This window comes from Ostrea edulis, chromosome 2 (assembly GCF_947568905.1).
Source record: "Ostrea edulis chromosome 2, xbOstEdul1.1, whole genome shotgun sequence".
Classification (NCBI taxonomy): domain Eukaryota; kingdom Metazoa; phylum Mollusca; class Bivalvia; order Ostreida; family Ostreidae; genus Ostrea; species Ostrea edulis.
The window spans coordinates 106,916,729-106,929,611 of NC_079165.1; the positions used below are offsets into that span (position 1 = coordinate 106,916,729).

The 12,883-nt window shown below is 34.9% G+C and overlaps 1 protein-coding gene across 2 annotated transcripts in view; it reads right to left on the reverse strand.

Annotated features, from left to right (window-relative positions):
* Positions 1-12,883, reverse strand: part of LOC125682614 (collagen alpha-1(I) chain-like) — a 69,664-nt gene that overhangs the window by 42,284 nt on the left and 14,497 nt on the right. For both annotated transcript variants that reach the window (XM_048923292.2, XM_048923291.2), the window contains exons 2-4: positions 6,192-6,721; positions 3,147-3,215; positions 1,852-1,923 (exon numbers count right to left, since the gene is read on the reverse strand). In XM_048923292.2, the coding sequence (XP_048779249.2) occupies positions 1,852-1,923; positions 3,147-3,215; positions 6,192-6,721 (671 nt within the window). The remainder of the gene's footprint in view (positions 1-1,851; positions 1,924-3,146; positions 3,216-6,191; positions 6,722-12,883) is intronic.

Below are 12,883 nucleotides of genomic sequence, written 5' to 3' on the forward strand. Positions count from 1 at the left end.
AGGCTGTGTGTCATCCTTTGACTCTAGCTAGTTTCGTGATTACACGTCTGCCGTTTTTCAATCCCTGGGTTGAGATTGGCCATCATCTACAGACTTGTTTGTATTGCACTTCTACAAGTTTATATTATTAGACGAAATGCAATTAAAATATCCTTAATACACACTACGCATTAAAATATCCGTAATACACACTAAGCATGAAACGTAGAGTAAACACCTGATGAGGGGCAGATTTTCGATTATAATCAATCATTGAAACTCAAACTGTTTCCAATTGGAGAAATCTACCTGTTTATTTATGCATTTGTTATGTAGACATACCAAAACAAATAGCTTCAATTTCCAATGAAGTGTTTTGGTGGGTCAACGATCACAGATGTTAGTTTGAAGCACGCACATTGATCACGAAAAACATATGGAAAGGGTGTAACAAGAAAGCTCAGGAAGGATGGACAACTCGGATTTTTGCAATAATAAATTCACAATTGGCAAGGCCTAGTTGTGAAATACGAGTCTGCATCCCGTTTGAAATTCCTAAACTTCTTCCGGTTCAATTAAGCCCCCCTCCCCCATATCTTTGTCCCAACCAGTTATCTAAAAGTAATATTTAGATATAAACAACCTCTATAAGAATGATATGTTTTAGTTGAATACAAATGAAAAGAAATGGTATTATAAAATCAATGTATGCACCCAGGGGTGCATGAGCCGAATTGCATGGGATACATTGTAAAGTCAGGAATGAAGTGGCATATTTATAATTGTGAAGAACTAATTTCAGTTTTAAACTTTTCAAGTTACTGTCCAGAAACCATATTTGTCTGAAGTTTTCAATCTATTTTCGGTCACTGTGGCCTTGACCTTTGACCTTTTTTCTCCAAAATCAATAGGAGCCTTGCTTTGCTGGTATCCAACAATATATCCAAGTTTCGTTTGATTCAAATTAAAAATTTTCGAGTTATCTTTCGGAAACCAAATTTTTTGGGAATTTTAAATCTATTTTTGGTCACTGTGACCTTGACCTTTGATCTATTTTCTCCAAAATCAATAGGGGGTCTTTCTTACCTCGTACATAACGATATCTTTAAGTATCATTTGATTCGGATTTAAACAATCTGAGTTATCATCCGGAAACCAAATTTTTCTGAAATTTTCATTTTATTTTCGGTCAGTGACCTTGACCTTTGACCATTTTTCTCCAGAATCAATAGGGGTCTTCCTTACCTGGTACCCAACAATATATCAAAGTTTCATTTGATTAGATTGTAAACTTTTTGAGTTATCATCCGGAAATCAATTGTTGACGCCCAACAGCATCACCAAACCAATATCCGATCAACTTCGTTGCAACTCAGCTAAAAAAGGACCCATAATATGAGTCTGATGTTTTGGAGCAAACTAATAAGGCTAAATGCTTATTACAATTATCAAACATCAAGTACTATTGAACTTGACAAATGAAGAAAAAATTGTATGTTTGGAAGTTCTACCCTCCATATTCTTTATGTGTTGTTATTTCGTAGATAGTTATCTATAAATATGTCAAAAACTGATACATGGTTTGGTGGAAAGCTACATTATAAGCAAAATTTTAACCTTTTTGGGATCTGGCACAATCACAAAATGAAAGCTAGCACCAGATTCACTGACAGTGATGAGACCATGCAGTAGCATAATTTGCTTCAATACAAAACAAACATTTGCTATTCAGAATTGTTTCATATAAGCTGGCACATATAGTACATGACATTGCAGGAGGAGCTAAAATCTAATCAAAGTAATTGTCCTGAATTGCTGGGTTGCCATGACAATGTTATTTACAGCCTAGCTGTTAATTTCACTGATACTTACAGGAGTTATGATTGGAGCAATGATACCAGTGTCAGGACCTACTCCTGAATTTCCTGAGCCACTTCCATAAATCTGTAAAATACAGGGAAAACACTTCACTGACACTTGTTCATTAATTGAAATTTTACCTGAATTGATTTCAGTATGTGTAGGGTTATGCAATATCAGAACTCATTACAATAATGAATCTTAATATATCTATGTTTATCAATGATTTGTCAGTAAAAACCTATCAAGGTCCCATGGGTGCAGGAGACTAAAATTTACATTATATGTCCCCTTTGTTCCAAAGATGCTTCATACTCAATTTGAAAAAAATTGGAATGGTAGTTATCAAGAATTTAAAAATGTTCAATTGTTAATACACGATGGATGACAACGGATGCTGACAAATTCTAATATAATTAGGTCACCTGAGTTTACTCAGGTGACCTAACAAAATATACCAACTCATGCAAATAATTTTATATACTTTCAGTAGCTTATCAACCCCTAAATTCATATCTTCACAAGTCAAGGGTCATTGATTCGTTACCTCCACTAACCCTTGACATCAGTCATCAATCAAAACATGGGTTTGGGACAGGGGATGATACAATAAGCTAAAATTAAATCATCCAATGAGATTCTTTGTTTAAGATGCAAGTTTGGTAAGAGCAAAATAAGAAAGTAAACAATGGTCTTCGTGGGGTACTTTTCTCAACATCATGAACATTGCGTGCTGATTTTATACATGTACGTGATGTAATTAATAATTCACATTTTCGTCCCTTAAATGTTGTAGCTATTCATTAATTCATTTCAATTATAATTAACTTGTTTAATTTGTTGAAACACAATCGACAAACATACTTGTGCAATCCATCGTTTTCATGCAGCTGTTATTCTAAAACTTTGTTTTAATCATTTCTTTTAAAACAATGAATTTCCAAAATCAATCGACAGTAACAAAATCTACACCATGTTGCCGATACCACACCATGTTTGTTTAGTTTCATTTTTGACCGATTATAAAAGCTGTTGTCTGATTGGCTCCACGCTGCAAACCAATCATATGCTCCGTCTCGAGCCAATGTTTTGAATGGTGACTGATGTCAAAGGTCAGTGCGAGGTAACGAATCAATAACCTTCATTGACTTGTGAAGATGCAAAATTCAAATAGCACAGACATAAATTTTATTCCTTTACAACATTAAAACTCGTTTATTCTTTAAATATATACAGATATCTAGATACAAAACGCCCTAAAAACAATACGGCAACAACTGAAAAATCTAATTTGCATGGTCCCATACCTGATCATCGCAGTCGTCATTTGTTGCCTCTTTTGGATCTTTGTATATCTTCAGTTCCTGGATGGCACCCTACAAGAAATTACTACAAATTTAAACTCAATACATTGTATTATCTGATAGCAAAGTCAAGAAAACAAGAGACTAGTTGTTATATACCCTACAACAAATTACTACAAATTAAAACTCAATATATTGCCTTATCCAATAGCAAAGTCAAGACGAGACTGGTTGTTATATACAATGAAGCCTCTGACAGACAGAGCCCAAAATAATTCTACTCCAATCTGGAATGAATCAATAAGCCTCTCAAGTTGTCATGCAGTATTCAAAATCTCAATTCGAAGACTTTGAGCATAATAATGCCTCTAAAAATAACAAAGAAAGGAACTGAGCAAAATCAGAAACTGACACACATAAATTCCATAACTGAAAACGCAAAGTGAACATCGGAATCTGCCAGACATAACATGTATGTATAGATCATGGAATTGCTGATTATTTTGTCTGATACGAAGTATCCGAGATTTTCGTATGTACCAACCAGTGTGTCCAGAAATGGCTACCACCAAACAATTGACTAATGGGCATATTCCGCATTCTAGTTCCATCACACTTTAAGCTGACTCGATTTAGACTACCATTTCAAGGTTAATTGCAACACACACAGGTCTTGTTCATGCATTTTCCACAAACTATGTGGGTCAATACCATGGTTGAAGTACTACTCCCAAAATAAACTCAATCTCATCTCTTTATCAAATTGGCATGGCTGAACGTAAGGAACTTCGGAATTTCCATCCTAGCAACTCTGACCTTTTATACTTTGACCTTGAAAACTATATGAACTTAGATCTTATATATTCAGCAACCATGCATTCTCAATAAACTTCTTCAAAAAAAGTCCCCAAATTGCATGTCGTTTCTACAACGTGAGTGAGCATTATTTACTTTGTGTTGACTACAATATGTCGTCGGCCATGATGATGGGAATTCTTCAGATATCTTTACAACTGCGATTTGTAGTAATCGCATAAATACTTATAACACAATATGTCAATCATCATCATCTACAGCAAATAAAAGAATAACTAAAAAAGAGTGCTGTACAGTAATGTACAAAATTACTCAATGTACCATTTCAAAAATTCTGGAAAGATGTCTCAAATTAAACATTAGATAGAACCCTCACACCTTATCCCTAAGGATAACCAATTTTCAAGCAAAACCAAAATTAAAGCGTGAACACAATTCCAATGTACACGTATCTCTAAGTAAAAAATTACATGATAAACTTTCTCTTCAAAAAAACATGAAATGAAATAAATCATTTACCGCATATGTTTTAAGAAAATTAGATTTTTTTTTTTATTTCACATCAAGGGCAGATAAGTTTCAAGTGGCTACCAATCATGTGAATTTGATTAATTTACCAATAAATATTTATCTTGATTTAAATCATTCAGAATTGTTCAATTTCCTTTGAATACCTTAAACCCTCCCTGATTATTGCTTGAACACCTGTAGTTACATCTTCATGATTATATAAGGAAGTTTTCATGTCAATTAAATGTTGGGTTTTCTGGCAGAGCCATTCTTAATATTGAGAAGACAATTTTTGAAACATCCCACCGTTATTCACTAGAGGTGACTCGTTATTCACTAGAGGTGACTCGAGAAAAAAACAGAAAAGTCCACAGAGCTGCATAAAAAAAACTTGGTGAAAGTTTACGAAGGTCCAGACAATCAGATAACTTTTGGTAAAGTTTACGAAGGTCCAGACAATCAGATAACTTTTAGCATGTGTGGTATGTATCTCGACATCATTATGACCATGTTGTGGTGCATGCTGGATAGTATTCCTGTCTGAAGATCTATATTGATAAAAGAAAAATGCATTTTGTTTTCCTGTGCTGTATTTTGTTTCATCACTAGGTACATGAAAGTAGATTCAGAACATGAAAGTAGATTCAGCCCATGACTATCCCGGGGTTTCTAATTCTGACAAAAGCAGATGCATTTTAACGTAATTTGAGGTAAAGAAATGACTAAACACCCTACACAGTTGATTGACTAAAATCAAGGAAGATATTACTATACCATGTTAGTATCATTCACTCACAATTCTGAGACTTTTAAAAATTCCTGTCTAATGTTTAATTGCATACATTATTTCAAAAGTTGATTAAATGAAAGAAAGCAGAGGTGAGCAAGCTCACATACCCCACGCTCCAACATTGAAATTGTAAGTTCAAAAGGGGCATAACTCCCAGAAAAATTATTGAATCAGAATTTTCTAAACATCTAAACAGTGTGTCCTTATAAACTACAAAGTTTCACGAAATTCTGTTGAGCGGTCTCAGAGGAGTTGCGCTGACAAGAAAGGGATTGACGGACCGGTCAAAAACATTATACTCTTCGAAACTTCGTTGTGAATGATACTAACATGTACGAGACGTGACTCTTCCGTACATTTAAATTACTTGTAGTGAATGGACATATTGTGTTAAGTGTCCATACAAAATTTAATGACTTGTAGTAAATGCACATATCATGTTAAGTGGACATTGATGCATACATGTGACACTTATTTCACCCCCTCTTCTGCAAATCAAGTGGAGGGAATGATAATTGATTGTAAAGGAGATAACTGTGAAAGCACGAGAGAGAGAAAGAGAAGAGGGAAAGAGAAAGAGAGAGAGAGAAGAGTCTACCACATTCTGGCTTTACAAAATGTCACTTAAATCTCGCACTGTACCACAAGAAATTTCAGAATTTCCCTTCTAATGGCCATAACCTTTGATATGTGACCTTGAAAACCAATAGGAAGCATCAAAGTCTATGACTGTAATGCACCATTTCCACGAGTTTGATAAAATTCAAGCGAGACACATGGCTGGAAATCATTACACAGTTCTCTTAGGAGTCGTAGTTGTGAATTGTTTTACATCCTGTCTTTTTCATTTCTACGGATTTATAAGCCACCCTGTGCTAAATAAGTTTTACGCAAATTATTTGTGTATTAGATGTGAAAAACATAAAACTTACTGTAAATTTGTTCTTGAAATTTTCTCCACCTTGTCCAACGTACATATTAGCTCCTCCCTCAACATCTAATGGGCCGTTCTTTCCCGTAACTCTTACCGTTTCCACTTTGGCACAATTCTTGTATAACGTCACTTCATCACCTTGTACTTTTAAAGACAATTTGGTCCACTTGTTATGAATATTTCCAATGTCAAACGACACTAATTTTTTAGACGTTGATGCAAATCGAACATTCGAAGTATAGTATAAAACTAATTTGTTCTTTGTCAATTCTACACCAAACTGCACTACAGTGTTATAGAGATTTTTCACTGCAAATAGAAAACCACCATTTATGCTGGCTGGTTTTACAGTCATGCCTATTGCAAAGTCTTTATAAATTTGGCTCTTAAAAAATGCTTGAGCAGGTTCCTTAATGTGGGCGTTGTCTTGTATCTCGAAGGCGGGGAACCCATCTATCCCTTGCGCATACTTAATACCTCTCTTTGACCCTGGGACACCAATAGCTCCCAATACATCAATGTTATCATCTGTAAAAAAACGATTTAGTCATTACATTTATGTTTTATTAAATAATATACAGTAAAACACACTCATAGTGAAGTGCTGGAGATGAACAATTTTGATTCGTTATAAACATCATTCATTATATCCAAAATTTCATAATAAAATTATGCTTTAAAACTAACAGGGAATGAAAATCACTTTGCAGTAAGCATGAATCCATTATAGGTGTGTTTGTTGTACTGTGTTTTACTGTACATCAAAAACAAAATCGTCAATCATTTGTGTAAATGTAAATCTGCAATCGAAAGTCTGTCACTTAAAATGTCCAGAATGAATAATGTATCGTCCAACACAACTCATCGTCACAAACAATGACGGAAATGAATGCTCCTCTCTCACGAAAAGGAGGAGCGTATATTTCGGATGTGGCTTACAACAATGAACATAACTCGATACAAATTTTGAATGGTTGGTCAAGAAAACATATGATACGGACAGATGACGAACACCCCAAACATCTCTGCGCTTTATTGGTGAGAGCTTAAGTATCAGTCAATAAATATATCTATCAAATAATCATGCAACATTATTTTATGTGATTTTCTAAGCAATTGAAGGAAAATTAGCCAAAATATGGCTATACCCACAGAAATCTCCAGTTATAATGCAGGACATTGACCAGTACAACTTGTATTTACATTCCCATAACAATGTCCCCGATACGTTCTACTTTCCCCACAAATGGCACACTGATGTTGACTACGGATTACTCCGTTTACTTGATCAAGATATAGGGCTCACAGCAGGTGTGAACGGTCAACAGGGGATGTTTACTCCTACTAAGCACCTGATCTCACCTCTGGTATATCCAGGGGTCCGTGTTTGCCCAACTCTCTATTTTGTATTGCTTATAGGACTTATGAGATTGATTCCTGTTCATTATCTTCACCTTTCACTTGAACAGGGAGTGAACAGTCAGCATGTAAACACCAAATGAATTAGGCAGAGGGAGTGGTGAGTTTACAGTGAGTGAATGTTGCATGAATGCATAGAACAAATGATTTATTCGCAATGTACTTATTCCATAATCAGCTAGGTAAAAATATGATATGTAAATTTAATTAACAAGTCAATTTTGTGGAGCTGACATCCCAATCTAGATTAAAAGCTAAATCGCTTTTTAGAAGTGAATAATTCCTGAAGAAGAAAAATAGCACAAGTTTCATGCAATGTCGTGAGTTTTTGTACATGTATGTATCAGTGCATGCACATTGTACATGCATTTATATTTCTTTCAATATATACAGGTTTATTTAAATGACCTTGAATATTTCCTGCACTCAGAAAAAAATACTAAACAATTTCGATTAAACAAACCACAATTAATGATAAGAAAATTAATTAATGGTTAATTCAAGAAGTTGTTTAGCATGTTTTACAACAATTATTCATAATTTAGTTGCATCGAATACCACAAGGTGCGGTGCCTTGTCATTCCGTGTTAACTTACTATCTACATACACTGTAGTTACAGTTGAACTGTGCGCATCAGTAGAACATTATTTCAAAACCTTAATCAATCAAATATTCCTAATTTACACCTTCATGCATTTTCTTTTTTTTAATTAAGTATACAGCTTAATTATGAAAATTATTCTGTTTATATCATGCTGCCGTAGAAAATGTTTTACTGATTAAGAGCTTGATGTGGAGTTTTCTTGTTCATTTTGTCATCATTAGAAAGATTGATCCTTTCACTGAATGGTGATGAAGAAACTCAAAGACAGCACAATGAGTGAACGATTTATGAACGGTGAGTGTGTGGTGAATGCATGGTGAGCAAAGGATGAACACTTTGTGAATGGTGAGAGCATACAGAGAGCAAACGGAAAATTGGGAAAGCAAAACGTTTTAGGGACTGTGACAATGGAAACAGAATTTAAGTGCAATTATTAACGGCCCACAGCATCATGGTTGTAGGATATTGTACGAGGCTCTAACACTAAAGACATGCAGTTGTACAGGCTAGTAAAGTCTGTATATTTAAATCCTTAAAACCTTAAATTCTATTAATGGTCATTCAAAGTTACTACTATCATAAAGTTTCCAGTCTAGCTTGCTTCAACACAGAGAAATTAAATAGTTTCGATCTGCTTTGAAATACACTCTAGAAATGGAGTAGTCTACAGTACACGGTTAATAGTCTGTTAACAGGTTACTTATGTATGTATGTGTACAGGTTACTTATGTATGTATGTGTACAGGTTACTTATGTATGTATGTGTACAGGTTACTTATGTATGTATGTGTACAGGTTACTTATGTATGCATGTGTACAGGTTACTTATGTATGTATGTGTACAGGTTACTTATGTATGTATGTGTACAGGTTACTTATGTATGTATGTGTACAGGTTACTTATGTATGTGTACAGGTTACTTATGTATGTATGTGTACAGGTAGAAATGGAGTAGATACAGTACACGGTTCATTACAGTACACGGTTAATAGTCTGTTAACAGGTTACTTATGTATGTATGTGTACAGGTAGAAATGGAGTAGATACAGTACACGGTTAATTACAGTACACGGTTAATAGTCTGTTAACGGGTTACTTATGTATGTATGTGTACAGGTAGAAATGGAGTAGATACAGTACACGGTTAATTACAGTACACGGTTAATAGTCTGTTAACAGGTTACTTATGTATGTATGTGTACAGGTAGAAATGGAGTAGATACAGTACACGGTTAATTACAGTACACGGTTAATAGTCTGTTAACAGGTTACTTACGTATGTATGTGTACAGGTAGAAATGGAGTAGATACAGTACACGGTTAATTACAGTACACGGTTAATAGTCTGTTAACGGGTTACTTATGTATGTATGTGTACAGGTTACTTATGTATGTATGTGTACAGGTTACTTATGTATGTATGTGTACAGGGTACTTATGTATGTATGTGTACAGGTTACTTATGTATGTATGTAAAAGATAACACGAGTGTACCTGTGTGGTTCAACATTGCAGTGCAACAACACAGTACCTTAGTGACAATACATGGAATTGTTATAACTTCTTAAAACTTCAATATTAGTCTGATTACGCATTTCTTTCTTTTTGTAATTTTCTGTCTTATGTGCTTGTATGCCAACACAAATAAATAAATAATAAATTTCATTCTATTTAATTAAATAGCAAATGTTGACAGCACTCCATGATACCTGGACAAACATACACACCATCAGACAGTCGTACACCACCAGACAGTCGCTGGCCCAGCAGTAATCTTGTCTAGTTTCGTATGTAAGGTTACAGGGTTCAAATGTACTTTACGTACAACAAGAGCGTGGACACAAATTAATCTGATTCTAAATTACGCCCAGTTCACTGCACCAAAGAATATCACAGAGACTTAACAGCACGAAGCAATGGTAGAAAGAATATTTTCTTTTATTTCATCTAGTCATAATTAACCTTTACTTTCTAAACATCTTGTAAGGAAATAATTGTTTCCCATGTACCAGACTGTTCCCTCCCACGAGTCGCTATCTATTATCAAATTCTAATGTCTTGATAGATTTGTCTAATTAAAATTCAAAACGAAGTGTCCCTTGAAAATACTGGTATCATCTTTAAATACTCAGGAAAAAAAGAAAGACTGAAAGACAGATTAATACCCTAAGTTATTTAAAAAATTACATATCAAGTTGCTGGAAATTCTGGAAATTCTGATCTTGTCAAATTTCATTCTCTGAATAAATATAATCTTGTCAAACTTTTATCTCCAAATTAAAATTGAGTCACTGGTTTCCCAAAGGCAAAGGTGCAGTACCAGAACAGGCGAGTACATGGGCTTTAACAGACAAGGGGTGTTGCAACCAATGTAAATACAGACAGCCAGACAGAGTGACCCTAACATCAAACTGTATACACTGTGTTAAAACCACACAGGTATTCAAATCTTAAACAAATCATCGCTACCTGGAATACTTAATACTTCTTATTTAAAGGCTCTTAAAGGAGACATTAAACAAATACTCTATGGGACAGCAAAGAGCTTGTACATGGTATTGGTTTTGAAATGCATCCAAAAGCATATATATTTTTTTCAAGATTGAAAAAAATACCCTGAAAAGGTCAGCTGTATTTATTAAATTGCGATAAATGTGCAGAAGACTTGATAACTTTGGTCCTTTTTCAGGCTTATCAATGGATGTTACCACACATATGACTCAACACTGTTTCTCCAATCAAATCAATTCACAGTCTGTTCAATGAGTTGTCAGTCTGGTCTTAAATACCTTCCACTCCTTCAATGAAAACTTTAATGCCTTTAAGAATTTAAAACTTTCTTTTACACACCCATGATTTTTAATACAACTATTACTTTAATTTCAAAAGTTCTTTTCACATTCATAACCTGATGAGGACCTGAGAAAACTTCTCATTCAAGATTTACAAACCATATCAGCATTAACAAATGGTGAGAGGAAATTTCAATGTTCACGTTCAATTTGGTGAAACATGCTTGCAGTCATCCATGGGGTAGTTAGCCCTACAATACTCCTTGTCCACTCAATGCATCATTTATTATCATTCGCATTCCAAGAAATCTTTCCTAAAATAGGAAGATCTTCCTACAGGCAACCTCATGCTTCTTCTCGCTGTTGCACTTTGTAACAGTAAACCGTTTTTTTCTTTCGAAGACTGGGTTTATGGGTGAAACTCGGTCTGGATAGGCGGTGTTTTCAGCATTTAATACCTCCGATTCCGTGCCTTCTCTGATACCGCTGATCAGGTCACTCACTTCCCCCCCTTTAAGAAGTGATTAGGTTTCAATATAATTCTTGTTTGCTATACCCCAGGTGGCAACAAAAAACAAACAAGTCTTCTTAAATCATGTTGCAGCAGTTTGCTGGTCGTTCACATGAAGGCTTTGTTGCTCACGAGTTCAATCACTGTCTACAAACTTAAGAATGTGACTTCCTGACCGAAAATGTCTGCATGAAGTAAATCGATTCACCATTAGGTACAGATATCAGACAATTGGATTAGAACAAAGTTTCCATTAAATTCAGAAATTAAGAAGACTGGAAAAGTTTTCTTTAAAACTGTGTGCCCTAAACTTGGTGAGATTCATTATCTAATGGCATCCTTGGTGCTGCACAAACAGTGTTAATTTTAAAATCGTTTACAACAACTTAAGTAATTCTCCCCAAACTATTTATCATAGAATATACAACATTGCTCATCCATAATTATGCAATTAAACAAGTGAGTGAGTACATGTTCTCTGATTTTGCTGAATTCTACATTTTTAAATTCACTAAAATCAGCACACAAACACTTTATTATAGAAGACTGTTGGATTGATTGATTGTATATTGTTTCTTGTCCCGCTCGAGAATATTTCACTCATATGGAGACATCACCATAGCCAGTGAAGGGCTGCAAAATTTAGGCCTATGCTCAGCGCTTACGGCCTTTGAGCAGGGAGGGATCTTTATCGTGCCACACCTGATGCCACATGGGGCCTCAGTTTTTGCGGACTCATCCAAAGGACCGCCCCATTTAGTTGACTCTTACGACAAGCAACTTTCAGAGGACCTAGCTATTCTAATCCAGATCCCTATGGGATTGTTAGATACAATGTACATTAAGGACATCTACGTAAAAATAAATGGACCCATACATACTTAAATTGACACGACACCAAACCTAAAATGAAAAAAAAATTTCAACAATTTGGTTGAGACTGAAAATGGTATCATTTATCATGTCATCAATCTGTATAATCTCTTAACAATGTCTCTTACATGTGAATTACACATAAATTCAATTTTTCAAATGTCATCTGGGAAAACGATATGTTACTGAGACTCTGGGCTGTGCTCAGTGTTATGTATAATTTTTCACAGCTAGTGCTACTATGGCAGAAATTAATAGTTTCACTTATCTGCATGAGCTAGCTGTTTTTCTACAGCTGGAAAGTGCAACACAAGGCCCATAGGTTACATTGCTCAGACGAATTCTATTTTCTTCATTTTACATGTACATAATTACATCCATTGTTCCAATAACAGCTAGCTAGCGTGATACTTTGCCTGATCAAGCAAGTAAAAATTTGGGCGAGGCCTCAGGTTTCACTTATTTTCGCTAATTAAGTGACCAATAACA